The sequence below is a fragment of the Emys orbicularis genome, chromosome 19 (assembly GCF_028017835.1).
Source record: "Emys orbicularis isolate rEmyOrb1 chromosome 19, rEmyOrb1.hap1, whole genome shotgun sequence".
NCBI classification, from domain to species: Eukaryota; Metazoa; Chordata; order Testudines; family Emydidae; genus Emys; species Emys orbicularis.
Genome location: NC_088701.1, coordinates 7,881,547 through 7,899,444, shown reverse-complemented (window position 1 = coordinate 7,899,444; position 17,898 = coordinate 7,881,547). Strand labels below are relative to the sequence as shown.

At 63.2% G+C, this 17,898-nt stretch overlaps 1 protein-coding gene across 1 annotated transcript in view; it reads left to right on the top strand.

Annotated features, from left to right (window-relative positions):
* The window catches only part of PNPLA6 (patatin like phospholipase domain containing 6), a 78,832-nt gene extending 63,584 nt beyond the window's left edge, over nucleotides 1–15,248 (top strand). Inside the window, exons 33-44 of the mRNA XM_065419652.1 lie at nucleotides 370–522; nucleotides 915–1,031; nucleotides 1,599–1,695; nucleotides 1,883–2,022; nucleotides 5,472–5,642; nucleotides 5,796–5,981; nucleotides 12,029–12,159; nucleotides 12,301–12,408; nucleotides 13,406–13,463; nucleotides 13,953–14,086; nucleotides 14,472–14,629; nucleotides 15,169–15,248. Of these exons, the coding sequence (XP_065275724.1) occupies nucleotides 370–522; nucleotides 915–1,031; nucleotides 1,599–1,695; nucleotides 1,883–2,022; nucleotides 5,472–5,642; nucleotides 5,796–5,981; nucleotides 12,029–12,159; nucleotides 12,301–12,408; nucleotides 13,406–13,463; nucleotides 13,953–14,086; nucleotides 14,472–14,629; nucleotides 15,169–15,248 (1,533 nt within the window). The remainder of the gene's footprint in view (nucleotides 1–369; nucleotides 523–914; nucleotides 1,032–1,598; nucleotides 1,696–1,882; nucleotides 2,023–5,471; nucleotides 5,643–5,795; nucleotides 5,982–12,028; nucleotides 12,160–12,300; nucleotides 12,409–13,405; nucleotides 13,464–13,952; nucleotides 14,087–14,471; nucleotides 14,630–15,168) is intronic.
* Nucleotides 15,249–17,898: the final 2,650 nt, after the last annotated feature.

Here is a 17,898-nt window from a genome sequence, read left to right as displayed (position 1 = left end):
ATCCCTCTCCCCTGCCCTTCCTCTGCCCCCTACCCCAAGGGCAGCGACAGCCCTAGGTGCTGGCAGGGTCCCTTCCGCCACAGCCCCTGCCTCCCAGGGCTGCTCCTGCCTGAGCATGCGGGCCTGCCTTGGCAGCCAGTGGCTTCCCTCAGGCTGGCTGGGCACAGTCACTCCTGATGCCCCAGTGGCAGTTGCTGGGATCCAGCTCCAGCCACTCAGCTGGACTAAGCCAGCTGGGGGGGGAGGGGGTCAGACCTGCAGAAAGTAGGAGGGACTGTCCCTTGCAGCCCCCTTACCCAGGATGCTGTCCCAGATGGGGCTGATCCACCCCCTTGCAGGACACTCCTGTTTTTCCCCACACACATACAGGTGCCCGACATGGCAGAGATCCAGTCGCGCCTGGCCTATGTGTCGTGTGTGCGCCAGCTGGAGGTAGTAAAGTCGAGCTCCTACTGCGAATACATTCGCCCGCCCATCGACCGCTTCAAAACCATGGACTTTGGCAAGTTCGATGAGATCTACGTGAGTCCAGATGGTCTGGGCCGCGGGGGTGGGGAGTGTGGGAGGCTCTGATCAGGGAGTGGGGGGAGTGTCGGTGCTCGGCCGGGGGTGGGGAGGGTGAGAGGCCCCGATCTGGGTGGCGGGGGGGTCTGTGCTTGGCCAGGGGTGAGGAGGGTGGGAGGCCCTGATCTGGGCCACTGGCTGTGCCCAGGTTGGGGAGGGAGAGGCCCTGCTTGAGGGGATGGGTTGGAAATCTGATGGCCACCCTTGTGGGGAGCAGCCCCCCAGCTGCGTTGGAGCACCCAGGGCAAATCCATGTCTTGCTCTGCAGCGGGCGCAGCCTGGCCTGGCCAGTCCCCCCGCAGCTGGCTGGTAGGAGTGGGCCCCTCACCCTGCCCATCCATTTCATGCAGGACGTGGGCTACCAGCACGGCAAGGTGGTGTTCAGCGGCTGGAGCCGCGGCGACATCATTGAGAAGATGGTGAAGGACCGGCGCTCGGCCGACTTCTACGAGAGCAAGCGCATGGATGTGAGTGCGGGAGCAGCAGTGGGGCATGGGCCAGCAGGGGATGGGTAGCTACGGTGTGTGCCTCGTCAGACTCCAGCCACTTAGCTCCCTTTTGTGCCAAGCTGATGTTCCTACAGGGTCCTGGCTGTGGCAGCCCCATGGCGCAGCGCCAGTGCCTGAGGCAGGGGGAACAACCACCTCAGCCCTGGCGCTCCAAGTGGTAGGGCTGGGGGCTCCAAGGGGAGTGGGGTGGCTTGGCAAGGAAGTGCCCTCCCTCATCAGTGCAGACCCCAGTTCCAGCAGGGGCCGCCGTGTGGCTCTGGTCCCTTTGTCCTTAGGCCGAGCAGGAACCCTCAGCCCCTTGGCAAAGTGGGGGATCCCCTCGGGGCTGGACTCAGAGCCACCTGCATGGGGTGAGAGCCTGACCTACACCCTTTGCCACAATGCCCCCCACTCCTTGTCCTCACCCACTGGAGCCCTCCTGAACCACCCGCTCTCTAGCTCAGCCCACATAGCACTTCCTCCCTGTATCCCAGACCCCCAGGGCTACCTGGCGGGGGCATCTCTAGCCTGGCTCTTACCCCCCAGGTGCTGACTTGCCCCAGCGCAGGGTTCACTGATCTGGCCGAGATTGTGTCTCGCATTGAGCCGGCCAAGAGCTACCTGTCCGATGGCTACGCTGATGGTGAGTGGGGGCAGGGGGCGCGATGCAGGGCTCTCTGCCCATGTCACTCCAGTAGGATTCTGGGGCCCCAGCAAGGCTGGGGGAGGGGGGCTAGGGCTGGGATAGAAGGGGGACTGCGGGTCGGGATTGAGGGGCACCAGGGCCAGGCCAGGAGCAACTGCCAGCCCCATGTGTGCTCCCATCCCAGGTGAGGAATCTGACTACCTGACGGAGTACGAGGAGGAAGGGCTGGACCCTGCGCGGGGAGAGGAGGAGCTGTTAGCGCCGGCTGAGTGGACCCACACTGAGGTATTTGAGACTAAGCTCTGGCCTCTGCTCCCTGGGAAGGTGGTGTCCTGGGCCCAGCTGCTTCTCCTGGGGCCCTCTCCAGATGGGGGAGCTGGCCGAGGTGGGGCTCCGTCTGTGCCACTGTTCTGGCAGCTGTAGGGAGTACTGGTCCCCGATGCTGCTGCCCATGCTCCAGGGAGCAAGGGTGGGCCTGGATTCCCCAGCCCCTGGGACCATGCCCCCCTTCCCTGCACAAACACTGCAGGCTCCCCACGAGGTGCTCTCCACATTCCCCCACTCCTCTGGGGGGTGGGGGGTGGGTTCCCGTTCACACTCTCCATGCCAGCTCCTGGGCTCCTTGCTCTCAGGCTGGCATTGCCCAACTCCGGAGCCCAGAGAGGCCAGATCCTGGGGGTGGGGCTAAGAGTCGTGTGGGAGATGGACCTTCCCCTCTTGAGAATGGGGACCAGCCCAACCCACCGCAACATGGGGCTTGTCTGGACCCAGACGTTGCCCTGGATGACCCTGGTGTGCTCGGGAGAGGGGGGCTCCTGGCCACGTGGCTTGTCCTTACCCAGCTCTCACTAAACAGGCCTGAATCGTCCCTGCCCCGGCCTGGGAAGAGGCAGAGCGATTGCCCTCGGGGCAGCTCTCCTGGTACACGGGGGTCTCACTCCAGACTGGATGGAGGGACAGGGTGTGTGTTCTCCACTCAGCCACTGACTGGACTCTAGTCTGAGTTCACAAGGGCCCATCATGACAGCAGCACTCCTGCCCCCTCCTGCCCCTTGGTGGCTGGCTGGGCCCCATTCTCCCCGAGGGCTGGGTCTGTGCCATCACACGGTGTCTTCTCCTTCCAGGATGAGGAGAAGAGTCTGCGGCACCGCAACTCCCCGCCCCAGGAGTGAGCCCAGCCGCCTGCTCCCAGACTGGGACAGATGGAGCCTGCAGGCCCAGGGCTGGCACTAGGAGACTGCAGCCTGCATGTAGCTGGGGCACTGGAGCCCCCGGCCTGCATCTGCTGTTGGAACCAGGCTGGCCTCAGGACTCCACTTGGTTAATGGCCAGGGTTCTGCTGGGGTCAGCAGCCCTTCTACATCTCCCAGTGTGCAGTGAAGCCTGGCCCGGGCTCACCTGAGGGTGCAGTGGCGGCCACTGGGCCCAGCACTCTCCATCAGCCAGTACTTGACCCAGGCCAGCGCTGCTGCAGGTCCAGGGGCACCCACAGCTACCTACTGTATCAGCTATAGGCCACTGCTGCTCACTCCAAGGCCCTGCATTGCTCCAGGGACAGCAGGGCCCAGTCCAGCAGCCTCTGCTGGTAGGGGGTGGGGATGAGGGCAGGATGCTGGGGGAGGACTACCCCAGCCCCTTCCCTGCCACACACACACCCCATGGCCCTTCCTTGCTGCTCCCTTCGCTTGCCCTCTGCCTGCCTCATGGAGGGCCACGGGGCGCAGCTGGCAGGCAGGGCCCTGCTCCTTTCCCCCATGGCCCTGTGCCTGCACGCTCCTTGCTGTGTGCCAGGGCTCAGCTCCTTGCCAGGTGCTGCTGCATGACCCACTCAGGTGAGGGGGGGTTCCCAAGAGGAGGTGCCTGAGGGGTGAGGCAGATGCCCCCAAGCCCTTCTAGGTCCAACCCCAGCTTCTGCCAGCTTCTCTTCCCCTGGATCGCCACCTGGGGTCCTGAACACCAACCTGGGAGTCCTGTATCCCCCCACCCAGGCTGAGTGCTTTGGTGAGAACACTGCCTCTCCCTCCTCCCCTACATGCACTGTGTATAGGGGCAGTGTCATTTCCTCTTGCCCTCCTCTGCATTGCTGCTGTGGGACATGCACCTCAGCATCTCTCCTGCAGCTGCTTCTCCTTCCCAGCCCCACCTGCCACCTCCAGAGAGTTCCTGGGGCCATGGGGGGCAGGGCTGGGCCCTGCACTCAGGATCAGGGATCAGCAGGGCCTGCTATAGCCCCAGCTTGCCTGGCCTGTAGGGGAAGCCAGGGGACCCACGGCCAGGGGGTGGTGGGTGATTTAGGCCAGAGCCTTGCTCCCTGGCTGCATGTAACTCTGCCAGCTCAGGCTGCTATTCCTGGGGCAGCCCCTTTCCCCAGGGAAGCAAATCCTGGGCTCAGCAGGCATGGACACCCCCCATCCCCCCAGCTCCTGGGCACCCCTCATTCCTGGCTGAGCTGCTGTTTGCACCTCCCTCCAGGCACCCCATCACTGTCATGGAGCCCCCACATCCCAGCTGCGGCCAGGGTGGGAGCAATAGAACCCTAGATGCTACTGATTGTTAAGTTATTGCTGAGGGTGGGAACTGCAGGCACGGAGAGGCCTGGGCACTGGGATTTTGTTATTTATTTTTTATTTAAAAGAAACCTGCTTGTGGCTGCCCGGCTGGGGCGGGGTCTGCCCATCCTGCCAGAATAAAAGCTTCCACTGGCCAGGGCTGACAGTCACTCTCAGCCAATTCTCTGATCAGCCCCCGGAGCGGTGTTTGGGAATAATGACAGTGGGCTTATGGCTCCGCTGGCCCGAACTCACAGCCCAGGCTGGCTTCTGCCAGAGAAAGCAAGGTGCTCTGGGCAGCCTGCAGAGCCACTGCTGTTGGGGTGGTGGGTGCAGCCCTTGCAAGCTGTGTGCCCACTGAGCCCTGCATGGTTCCCTTCCCCTTGTGGGATCCAGCATGTAGGAAACTGGGGTTGGGCCTGGCCCCGCAACTCACTGCAGGGGAAAGTGCCTGGTGAGATCAGAGGAGGCTCCAACTCCATCCTCCATGCTGCACTGGGCCCTAACTCCTGTGCTCTCCAGGGCAGGCTCTGCACCTGCTTATGCCCCCCCCCCCCCCCCCCCACCATGTGGTGCAGGATCAGCTCCCAGCAGATCCATGCTGTGTGGGACTCTTTCCCTTCCGCTGTGCCCACCTGGCTGCAGCTCCCATGGGCCCTGCAGCCTGCATCCAGCAGCTGGGAAGGTGAATCTACCCACCTCCCAGCACTGCAACTGCTCCCAGCTGGGCAGCCCAACCCCCAGGCCTGAATTCCCAGCAAAGCCCTGGGGGCTGCTCCTGTAGGTGGCTTTGGCTCTGGTGCCAGCTCTAGCTGCAGGACGCCCTGGCCTGGGACTGGCTGCAGCTCAGGGGGTGCACATCGGCCCAGGCTCTTCGATGAGATCTGCTGGCCAAGCGGTCACTGTCACTTCCCAACCCAAGGACCAGGACCCATGTAGCTCCAGCTTCTGCAATTAACCTTGGTCTAGTAGCAGCAAGGAGAAATTGCAGCCCCCTGGTGGGCAGTTGGCCATGGCTGAGCAGGCCCCACACCTCCATCTGCTGCTTGGCCTGGCTCTCCTGTCAGCTGCTCCCCAGTTACTGCCCTTGGATCACTGCACTGGTGGCCTCCCACCTTTCCAGCAGCACCTCCCACCTGCTCTAAGGGCCTCCCTCTGCCCAGGGAGCAGGAATGGCAGCAGGAATGGCTGCTCCCCGCTGTGTGTGCGCCCGTGCTCCCGTAGGTGTGCCAGCTGGGCAAAGCACCGCCCACACTCAGCACAGGTGTGGGGTCGGGCGCCTGTGTGGCCCCGCTGGTGCCGCAGGAGGTTGGCCCGGTCAGCAAAGGCACGGCCGCAGTCAGGGCAGGTGTGGGGGCGCTGGCCAGCGTGGGCACTGCGCTGGTGCTGGCGCAGGTAGGAGCTCTGTGTATAGCTGCGCCCACACTCCCCACAGCGGTAGGGGCGCTCGCCCATGTGCACCAGCTGGTGCTGCAGCAACGTGGCACTCAGGGCAAAGGCTTAGCCGCAGACTGGGCAGGGGAAGGGACGTTCACCTGTGTGCACTAGCCGGTGCCGGAGCAGGTGGGCTCGCTGGCGGAAGCGGCGGGGGCAGTCAGGACAGGCATGGGGGCGTTCGACACTGTGTCTCTGCAAGTGCCGTGCCAGCGTGGAGCGCAGCCCGAAGCTCTTGCCGCAGTGAGCGCAGGCATGGGGGCGCTGGCTGGCGTGGGCGCCCTGCTGGTGCTGCACCAGGTGGGCACTCTGCCGGAAGCTCTTCCCACACTCACTGCATTTAAAGGGCCACCTGATAGTGGGGCCTCTGTGCCGCGCCGGCTCTGCATCAGCGCTACCTTCTGGTACAGCCTCCTTCACCCTGGCACTGCCTCCTCGCACAACTTCCTCTGCCCCCGCAGCAGGGTCTTTGTGCCACACTCTCCCCACCAGCTCCACATCAGTGCTGGTGCCGCCTCTTCCCGGTGCAGCATCCTCTGCCCCAGCCACGCTCGCCAGCCTCTCACCTGCAGGAACAAACGGGCAATCAGGCATGAGCCGTCCCCACAGGAGGCCGGCTAGGACAGGGCCCCAACTATGGCAGTCAGAGTCCGAGGCACCACCCAAGTGGCCCCGCCCCTCCCTGGAGCCGGTTTCTGAGGTGGGATTGAAGGAGGCGGTCACACCTCTTGCAGCTTTTTCAGGCTGCTGCAGACTCAGGCAGGCGTCCACATCACCCAGCTCACGTTCACAAGCTTTTCTTTGCCTCTGTGTGGGCTGGAAATATTATTTGCTTTTTCAGTGAGAGCCAAGACATGGCTTTCATATGGTTCTGGGGGCCCTGGTGCAGGTGGTGGGATGGGTGCAGTGGTGCACACAGATCAGGGAGAGGGTGGTGACAACCTCTGAGAGGAGCTGGGCCAGGAGGGCTTGCAGGGGTGGCAGTGGGTCCCAGCTGCCCCCACCCCTCTCAGCTGGGCTTATTTATCCCTCACCTGTTTGGGGGCCCGGCCAGCTCTCATCGTCCTCACCTTTGCTGAGATCTGGGACTTGCAGCTCTTCCCCTCGTTCCATCCAGTATTGGGATTGGGGCCCTGCTGGGTGAGAACAAAGCAGGTGGGATCCAGGTAAATACCTGCCCAGCTTGGCGTTCATCTGCCACTCTGGGCTGGCAGGGACAGGATAGCCAGGAAATGCCCCTGGAAACACAGGAGGGTCAATTCAGACAAACAATCAGAGTGGAGGGGAGACGACCCCACGGGCTCCCCGAGCCATAGTGCAAGTGTGGCCCCACAGCCGCTCACTAACACAGGGGTATAAAAGCCTCCTGCCGGCTTCAGACTTGAACCAAACTGGCTCCGTGCAGCGCCAGGACTGAGCCTCTGAACGGGACTGGTGGGGAACAGCTGGCCTGGCTAATGCCACCCTGTGTGGTGAACACCAACTCCGTGCAAAGGAGCAAGCCCAGGAAGCGCCAGTTACCTCAGCCCACATCCCGTGAGCCAACGGCCCCACCGGGGACCCCACTGCATGGGGCAGAGAGCCAGCGATCCCCTTGGTCACAAGGGGCTGGCAGAGACTCCTGCACTTTCCAGAGCAGACCGCGTACACAGACCCTGCAGGGGAAACCGACCACGGCCTTCCCGAAAGAGCGCCAAAGCAGCTCAGAGCGCACAGCCTGGCTATCAGAGCTCTACAGGGAACAGCTCTGTGGTCTTCTGAGCCACAGAGCCCTGAGCGTGCGCCTGCTGGAAACACTTGACAGCATCACCCCACTGGACTCGACCTAGGGAGGAAGCGCCTCACACTAATGAGGAAACCCCCCTCACTCCACAACACGCCCAGGGACCCCTGCCGCTGGGACAGCGCCCCAACTCCTTGGCACAAGGAGCAGCTTCGTTCTGTGCTTGTGCAGGGCCCGGCGCCATAAGGCCTGATCTCCAAATGGCTGTGAGTGCTACCACTGGCCAAAGAGCAATCGCCAGCTGGTGCTGCCATTGCAAACCAGCCCCTCTCCCGACTCCCCCAATCACAGGACTGGAAGGGACCTCGGGAGGTCGTCTAGCCCAGTCCCCTGCACTCATGGCAGGACTGAGCATTAGCTACCACCCCTGACAGGTATTTGTCCAACCTGCTCTTAAAAACCTCCAATGATGGAGATTCCTCAACCTCCCTAGGCAATTTATTCCAGTGCTTCACCACCCTGACAGGAAGATTTTCCTAATGTCCAACCTAAACTGCCCTTGCTGCAATTTAAGCCCATGGCGTCTTTATCCTCAGGGTTAAGGAGAACAATTTACCTCCCTCCTCCTGGTAACAGCCTTTTATGTACTCGAAAAATGGTAGCATGTCCCCCCTCAGTCTTTTCTTCTCCAGACTAAACAAACCCAGTTTTTTCAATCTTCACTCATAAGTCATGTTTTTTAGACCTTTAATAATTTTTGTTGCTCCTCTCTGGATTTTCTCCAATTTGTCCACATCTTTCCTGAAAGGTGGTGCTCAGAACTGGACACAATACTCCAGTTGAGGGCATATCAATGTGGAGTAGAGCAGAAGAATTACTTCTTGGGTCTTGCTTACAACACTCCTGGTAATACATCCGGAATGATCTTTGCTTTTTTTGCAACAGTGTTACATTGTTGACTCATATTTAGCTTGTGATCCACTCTGACCCCCAGATCCCTTTCTGCAGTACTCCTTCCTAGGCAGTCATTTCCCAGTTTGTATGTGTGCAACTGATTGTTCCTTCCTAAGTGGAGGACTTTGCATTTGTCCGTATTGAATTTCATCCTATTTACTTGAGACCATTTCTCCAGTTTGTCCAGATCATTTTGAATTTTAATCCTATCCTCCAAAGCACTTGCAACCCCTCCCAGCTTGGTATCATCCGCAAACTTTATAAGTGTCCTCTCTATGCCATTATCTAAATCATTCATGAACATATTGAACAGAACCAGACAGAACCCTAACCCAGAACTGATTCCCTGCCCCCACAAACACACACACCCCTGCACAGACACCGGTCACTCCCCGCCTGCCCACACCCCCCCCTGCACAGACACCGGTCAATCCCCGCCTGCCCACACACCCCCCTGCACAGACACCGGTCACTCCCCGCCTGCCCACACCCCCCCCCTGCACAGACACCGGTCAATCCCCGCCTGCCCACACACCCCCCTGCACAGACACCGGTCACTCCCCGCCTGCCAACACCCCCCCCTGCACAGACACCGGTCAATCCCCGCCTGCCCACCCCCCCCCCCTGCACAGACACTGGTCACTCCCCGCCTGCCAACACCCCCCCCTGCACAGACACCGGTCAATCCCCGCCTGCCCACACACCCCCCTGCACAGACACCGGTCACTCCCCGCCTGCCCACCCACCCCCTGCACAGACACCGGTCACTCCCCGCCTGCCCACACACCCCCCTGCACAGACACCAGTCACTCCCCGCCTGCCCACACCCCCCCCTGCACAGACACTGGTCACTCCCCGCCTGCCAACACCCCCCCCTGCACAGACACCGGTCAATCCCCGCCTGCCCACACACCCCCCTGCACAGACACCGGTCACTCCCCGCCTGCCCACCCACCCCCTGCACAGACACCGGTCACTCCCCGCCTGCCCACACCCCCCCCTGCACAGACACCGGTCACTCCCCGCCTGCCCACCCCCCCCCCTGCACAGACACCGGTCACTCCCCGCCTGCCCACACCCCCCCCTGCACAGACACCGGTCAATCCCCGCCTGCCCACACCCCCCCCTGCACAGACACCGGTCACTCCCCGCCTGCCAACACCCCCCCCCGCACAGACACCGGTCAATCCCCGCCTGCCCACACCCCCCCCTGCACAGACACTGGTCACTCCCCGCCTGCCCACCCCCCCCCCCTGCACAGACACCGGTCACTCCCTGCCTGCCCACACACACCCCTGCACAGACACCGGTCACCCCCCCCCCCCACGCACACACACAGAGGACTCTGCACAGAGAGCAGCCAACCATCCCCCCACACACACACCCCTGCACAGGCACTGGTCACCCCTCCCCGCCCCATGCACACACACAGAGCAGCCACCCCCCGCCCGCACACACACACCCCTGCACAGGTCACCCCTCCCCATGCACACACACACAGCCCTGCACAGAGAGCAGCCAACCCCCCTCCCCCCCACACACCCCTGCACAGGCACAGGTCAACCCTCCCCCCCCCCCGCACACACACACAGCCCTGCACAGAGAGCAGCCAACCCCCCTCCTACACACACACACACACACACACACACACACACACACCCCTGCACTGGTCACCCCTCCCTGCCCCCCCCCCCCCACACATTGCCCTGCACAGAAAGCAACCAAACGCCCCCCCCCACACACCCACCCTTGCACAGGCACAGGTCAACCCTCCCCCCCACGCACACACACAGAGCCCTGCACAGAGAGCAGCCAACCCCCCCGCCACACACACACAGACACACCCCTGCACAGGTCAGAGAGCGGCGCTGGGGAGGGCAAAGTCCTGCTCCGTGCACACCCTGCTCCTCTGAGCCCCCCCAGGGATATTCCTGAGACTCTTGCCATCCTCCCTGTCACAGGTGTCAGCACTATCCCCATGTTACACGGGGGAAACTGAGGCATGGAGCAGCGTGCCACGAGTAGGTGGCAAAGGCAGGAATAGGAGCCAGGAGTCCAGACAGCACGCCCACCGCAGGACCGGGAGTGCTGACTCAAGCCCCTGCTCTCAATGCAGTGCTGGCTCCATGCTGCACAATCCCGGCTGGCCAGTCCAGTGTGCCCCTGCCTTGCCAGCTGGCGCAGAACCCCAGGGACTCTTGTAGCATGGCCTCTAGCAGTCAGGTCTCCAAAGCCACCCAGCCCACGGTCACAGCGCCCTGGGGCCTTGTCTGCACTAGTCCCTCTTGCCTTGATGTTTCCCAGCTGCCAGCCCTGAGGGGTAGCTGGCCCAGGCAGTGCTGTGGCACTCACCAGTGCACTAAGCGCCCCTCTGCTCTGGGGGGTGACCTGGTGGTTACGCCAGCCCCCATCTGCACTCGGGGATCCCTCCAGCCGAGCTGAACTGGCAAAGGTGTGAGCAGAGTCCGGGAGGGGCGCTGGGCATAGCAACCCCCCCAGGCTGGGTAGTGCTGGAGAGGAATGATGGCGCCAGCTCTGGGTTCATGTCCCTGCTCTGCCACAGACTTCCTGTGTGACCTTGGGTGGGTCACCCAGCCCCTCTGGGCCTCCATCCCCCTCTGCAATGGGGTGACAGCCCTGCCCAGCCCCACGTGCATGGGGGGGCAGGATGCAGCAATGATAGTGCTACAGTGGTGGGGTCCAGATACTCCTCCGAGAGAGGCGCTCCCCCGTCAGCCTCAACCCATTTACCCAGAGGCTGTGGAGACCAAGTGTGGCTGAAAATCGGGCCACGTACTGAGGGGGGACAGTTGGGGAAGGGTCAGGGGCTGTACGTCCCCGGCCCCCCTGACTGTCTGTGCTACCCAGCGAAGAGCAGACGCAGCCCCTTGCTGAGGTGCTCCTGGGTGGGCTTGGGTTCCACTGGAGCCGTCTGCCATGGGAGCGCAGGGCTGGTCTCCTATCGCCACCTGCTGCCCAAAGAGGGCAGTGCATGCTGATCAGGCAGGGAGCGGGGGCTGGGACAGCCCCCCCCCCCCCCCCCCATGATGTGGGTCTGAGATGCTGACCATTTGAGTGGTCTTTGTCCAGCTGGATGCTGGGGGGGCCACCCAGGCTGGGAGTGGGGAGCTAGAGCCTCATATGGGGTCCCAGCTCAGATGCAAGGTGGGGCATAGGGATAACGTCCCATTGTCCCCCTCTGGGACCTTGTATCAAAGAGTCTCTGGGCCTGGTGTTGGTTAATGATAGTCTAGCCAGGGCCTTCTGGTGTAGTTCCCCCCCTCCCCACGCTGCATATGGAGCAGGGGCAATCGGGGGGCTGCCTTGTAAGGGGCATGCTCCCGTTGGTGGAGAGGCACGAGCAGAGAGTGTGCTTGGGACGGGGGGCATTGCTATTTGCACGAGGGGCAGGTGGCCCGTCCCTGCAGGGGGCGTTGCAGCGCAGCTGGGTGGGGAGCTCTCCCGGCCGGTCAGGGCGGGACCCCAGGGCACGTCTCAGCTAGCTTGGTGGGTGTCTCCGGGCTTCCCCTGGGGTTGGGGGCTGGGCCGCAGAGAGGGCGGGTGGTGAAGTTTCAGGCCCACCAGGGCCCATTGGATTGTGCCGTGTAAGCCAGGCCAGGAACCATCCGCCGGAGCAGGGGGTGACGGGTCTCTCGCTCCTTTGCTCCAGGGCCCCGACAAAGCCCGCTCTCAGCTGCTGATCGTGGACCGGAGCTTCGACCTGGTGTCCCCACTGCTGCATGAGCTCACCTTCCAGGCCATGGCCTACGACCTGCTCAGCATCGAGAACAACACCTACAGGTAGGGCCTGGCTGCCAGCAGGGGGCGCCCCGCACTCCTCCTCAGGCGGGCTGGGGGGGTGGACCCAGGCACCTGCACTGCTCTGTAGCTCCCACGCTCGGGGGAGGGGTGTCGCAGCCTGACCCCATCCCCCCTCCGCAGGTACGAGACAACGGGCACCAGCGACTCGCGGGAGAAGGAGGCGCTGCTGGATGAAGATGACGAACTCTGGGCGCAGCTACGCCACATGCATATCGCTGACGTCTCCCAGTGAGCGCGCTCAGCCCTGCCCCTGACACGCCCCTCTGTGCCCCGTCCATCACCCCGGATATGCCCCTCCGTGCCCCACCCAGGGCCGGGACCCATCCGCCCCCACCCTCCCCGGACACACCACTTTGTGCCCCACCCAATGCCTAGTGCCGGGACTCGCTACCCCCCCTTCGGCACACCTCTCCCCTCCCCGCCCAGTGCCAGGACCCCCTACCCCCACTTTGGCACAGCCCTCTCCTCCCCGCCCACTGCCAGGACCTCCCCCTTGGACACACCTCTCCCACCCAGTGCCAGGACAGCCCACCCCGTTGACACCCTCCCTCCCCCTCTTTTCCAGTGCTGGGACTTCCCCCATCCTCCCCTTCAGACACAGCCCTCCCCACCCTGTGGCCCGCTTGGACACACCCCTCCCCTTCCGTTCCCACCCAGTGCTGGAACCCCACTCCCCCTTGGATACACTCCTCTCCCACCCAGTGCAAGGACACCCCCCAGCAACACACCCCTCTCCTGCTCAGTGCCAGGACTCCCCCTCCCACTCCCACCCAGTGCTGGGGCCTGTCCCTCAGACATGCTCCTCTCTGAGTGCTGAGACCCCCTGGACCCAGCCCCTCTCCCCAAAGGACCCCTGAGCGCTCCCTTCCAGAGCAACTGTCTGCATCTCCTTTCGCGGATCCCCCTGGACTCTGTCTTCCCCCGATCCCAGGATCTCCCCAGGCACCTCACAGCCCCTTGAGTGAGTCCCTCACCGACCTCCTGCTGGGCCTGCCTCTGCCCCCAGCCCCCCCCCCCATCAGGGCACCAGGAGCCCCCAGAGGTGCACTGAACTCTCTGCCTTGGGGTAACTTGGAAGAGCCCCCCCCCACCCCATCTGAGGCTCTCGAGGCAGAGAACCGTGGTGCCCGTGGGGTGGGGGCTCCATCCCCTGTAGCATAGGACAGGGCACCCCCTACCTCTAAGGCAGTGCCTGGCTCCGGCCTGACCCCTCTCCCTGCTGCAGGAAGGTGACTGAGCTGGTGCACACCTTCTATGAGAGCAAGAGGCTGACCATGGACAAGGTGTGGCAGGGGCTGGGCGGGAGCGATTGGGGAGTCCGGGACGGGGGGACCCATCCCACTGCCACTGATGGGGAGGGGAGGCTGCCCTGCTGTCCTAGGAGGGGTTGGTGGGGGGGGGCTGTCCAATTGCTCCCAAGGTTTGTCTGTAAATGGCTAAGAGGTGTATGTGGAGCCCCCTGCCCCCCAGCCAGAGCTCTGGAGCTCCCCACGGTGAGGGAGGGCAAAGGCCCATGGGGCGGGGTCAGAAAGCAGGGTCAGGGCCGCTTAGGGAGAGATGCAGGGAGCCAGCGCTGGCATCTCCCTGGCCCGCTGCCGCTTTACACCTCAAGGGGCACTCGGGTTGCGGGGCTCCCGTCACATTCCAGCTGGCCTGGGAAGAGCAGGTCTAACCCAAGCCACAGCCACACGTGGCCTGAGTGACCCACCCTGGCCCTGGCACGCGTGGCTGCGCTGCTGCGGCTGTCCCCAGGCGAGGCCTCTGCCTTGCAGGGGGCTCTGTGTGCTGGGAGAGGCCGGGATCTCACCACCGCCTCCCTCCAGGCTGACATCGAGGACCTGTCCCAGATCCTGAAGAAGCTGCCCGAGTACCAGAGAGAGCTGAACAAGGTAACGGGGCTGGAGCTGTTAGTGGGCGGGGGGAAGGGCATTCAGTGGGGCTGATGGGGGGGCAGGGTGCTCTGTGGGGCTGGTGAGGGACAGTAGGGATTCTCTGGGGGGCAGAGCCTGGAGCCTGGAGCCCTGGACCCCTCTCACCATGTCCCCCGCACCCCAGCAGTCCCTCAACACACCAGGGCTCAGGATGGAGGAAAGGGACTGGCTGAGCTTTAGACAGCACCCCCAGCCCAGGGCAGGTGCCACCCTCCCCTTCTCCCTCTTGCCTCCTTTGGGACTCCTGTCCCACTGCCTTGGGCAGGGCCTGCCCCCCATCCCCCTCCAGGCCCTGCCCTTCCATCTGGCCTTCCCTCAGCGAGCCCTTGGTATCCACACAGCCCCTCTCTCTCCCCCCAGCCCCCGTTTCGGGCATTGGCACAAGAGCAAGCCAGCGGCCGAGTACCGGACGGGCCCGCGCCTCATCATCTACGTGCTGGGTGGGGTGTCCATGTCTAAGATGCGCTGCGCCTACGAAGTGACCCAGGCCACGGAGGGCAAGTGGGAGGTGGTGATCGGTGAGTGGGGCAAGTCCTGGGGGGATGGTGGCTGGAATGCCCAGGTCAGGGACAGTCGGGACCCCCTGGGAGGGGGAGACCCTAGAACTGCCTGCCTAGCACCCACAGGGCGCCCCTGCCACCCTCTGTCCTCCCGCACCCGGGAGCCTGGGAACAGATGGGCTTGCCCCACCTGCCTCAGTCCCGCATGGCCTGTATGTAGCCACCTGAACTCCTGGCCCCTGGCCTCTTCTTGCCTAGGGACCAGGTGTGGGGGCCCAGTCAGACACCCCAGTAACACCCATAGGGATATGGCTCACCCACTGCACACACCCCTCTAAGACCCAAGGGTGAGGAACGCTGTCAGCGCATGGATTCTTGCCTGGCCGTGCAGGGTACAGCGGCATGAGGGGTGCGGTGCCAGGCCGTGGGGGGCAGGAGACAGCCCCTCCCCCCTTCACTAGAGCAGGGTCCAGCTGTAAGGATGGGGGAGATGGCGATGCCAGCCTCATGCCCACCCCACTGTGCCCACCGCTGCCAACCACCTCTCTCTCCCCCAGGTTCCAGTCACATCCTGACCCCCAAGCGCTTCCTGGATGATGTCCAACCCCCCGACCAGCTGGCCCCCAAGGAGGCCTAGAAGCAACCCCCTCCCCCCAGAGACTCTGCCCCTCACAGCTCGCTGCCCCCAGCTCCACCTGCTCTTCTCAACAAGGCACCTTCCCCCCCCTCTACTCCTGGCTGCGGTGTCAGTTCTTGGGGGAGGGATGGGAGAGGGGATGGGACCCCCAGGCTTCTTGGCTGTTAGGGCAGGGGGCAGGCCAGGCTCCCGTCTAGGGTTGTGGCCCTCTGTGCCCACCATCCCCCCAATGGGATAGGAGAAGAGTCAGACTCCGTTATCTACAGCCTCAGCCATTCCTACCTCCCCTCCCTGGGACCCAAGGCACAGCCCCTCCTCCTCCCCCTCCTGTCACCCCTCTGCCAGCGATGGGGGGCGCACAGAGGCTGCTACCAGCGACTGGCTTCGGGGGGGATGTGATCCAGCCACTGAGCCCCAGGCTGTGTCTGTCCAGTCTGCAAAGGGTTAAAGAGAACCCCCCTTCTGCCCCCATCTCATCCCCCTTCACCGCCTTGGGGTGCTGGCCCAGCCCTGGCTCCCTGCACCCCTCCCAACACAGCCTGGCACCCTGGCCTCTCGGTGGGAACCTCGGCTCCAGAAGGGGGGAGGGGTCCTAGGAGGACTTGCAGTCAGAGTGCCCAAGTAAGTGGGGGTGGAGCCAGGACTGCATAGGAGGCGTGTCCAGGGTTGGGCAGCAGCAGCAGGGCAGAGCCAGGCTGCATCTAGGACCCCGCAGGACGGTTTTGCCGCCCCGATGGGCCTGGATCAAATGCCCCTGCCCAGTGGCAGACACCTCCCCAGTGCCTTTCCCTGGGTATCAGAGCCACCCCCTGGGCACCTGGAGCCCCAGCTCCAGCTGAGGCAGCCAACTCCAGCCCCCTTGGGTCTGACCAAGCCCTGAGCCAAGCCTCACCCCCTGCATCCCACAGGCCCTAGAGGTCCCCTCCCTCTTGCCCGCCAGCCGGGCTGTGCTGGGGCAAGCGCTGGCAGGAGTGACCCCAGGTAAAGCAGTGACCTCCTTTACAGGGAGTGACCTCTGGGGCGGGAGTGGGGGGGGAGAGTTTGTGTGTTCGCATCTATGAGACCCCCCCCCCCCGCCCATTATCACACAGTCAGTGCTGGTCCTGCCCCCGGCTACTGCCCTGCTGGGCATGTGCCTGGGCCAATGAAGTGCAATGCCAAAGGTCTCTGCTGCTGTTCCCAGGCGGGGGAAGGGAGGGGACAGGGCAGGGCGTGTGGCTGAGGGCCCAGGGAGCGGGATCTCCCCAGCTCCCACTCTGGCCCTGCTGCAGGTTCCAGGTATCCTGGCTCCGAGTCACCCAGCAGGCGCTGCCTCCCCGCACCCGGGAGCAGGGTGGGGCAGTGGCTGCTCCTTTCACTGTTGGACCAAGGCCTGGGGACAGCTCTGCTCTGGCCTGTGGACGCCCCCTGCTGGTGTAGTGCTGGCTCACCCAGCCGTGCCCCAGAACCTACCCAGTTCCCCGTGTCCCGCTGCCCCGACTCTCTTGTTCTGCCTCTCTGGTGCATGTGCCAGAGGGACCAGCAGGGAGCCCCAGGAGTCCCCCCAAGCCAGCTATAGGGTCCCCATCAAGTGTGGGGTTGGGGCAGGCACTGAGCGAGCACCAGGTCCCAGCCCGCAGGCTGGCCCCCACAGGGAACCATACCAGCCCCAGCCCCTGCCCCTCCCAGAATCAGCGCTGGGACCCTTACAGCTGGGCTGCCACCAGGGCTCCGTGTGCACCCTGGGCCTGCACCTTGAGCAAGGGGGACCCCAGCCACACACGCTGTACCCCTCAGCCTGCCCCCATAAGCATGAGGGGGGGGGTTGCAGGCCTGAGACAGCCGGCCATGGGCCTGGTCGGTGCCAGGCGGAAGGGTGGGTCCGGCAGACAGGCCCAGCCTCCAGTCCCTCCCTGGGCAGAGGGCAGGATGCTGCCCTGGCTCTGCCATGCTGAGCCCCGGGCCCTGGTGAGGACAGCAGGAGAGGGTTGCACGTGTCAGCCCAAGCTGCGGGCCTGGGGGAGCTGATCACTGGGCTGGTCCCAGCCTTGGGGGCTGGTGGGAATGGGGTGCTGGGACGTTGCACTCTATATGATTTTATAAAGATATGCTAATGAGTGAATATAATGTAACTGGAATATGCTTCATGCAAAGGGTCTCTTGTAAGGTATCATTACAAAGCTTATAATCACTGAGTGTGGTCATCGTATTTGTATAAATGTATCATTCTTGTATCTGAAACTCGAAATATGAAATATAACTCTGAGGGCCTATTATAATTATGCAAAGTGTGGGCCATTAATGGTTGTCTGGAATCTTGATGGCGCCCATCAACCAGGACAATTGACTGTGGATGGCTCTGTTTGCAGGCAGCCTTCCTGTGAGTCAGGCTGGGAGGAATGAAGGCTTGGGGTCTTACAGCGACATGTGATCATGTCACCTGAACTGGAATCCATCTTTAACCTAGTGCTTTTCCATGGCGGGGGGGGGGGACACCCAGATGGACAAAGGATTCCCACCTTATGCAAAAGATATATAAATGGGTGACTAAGAGTGTCATTTACAGGTCAAAGCAAGTGAACATGTACAACCAATGAGTTACCATCTAACTCCTGAGAGTGACAGAATTGTCGTGATCTGTCAATTCAAAGCATCTTTCAGGGCACCCCAG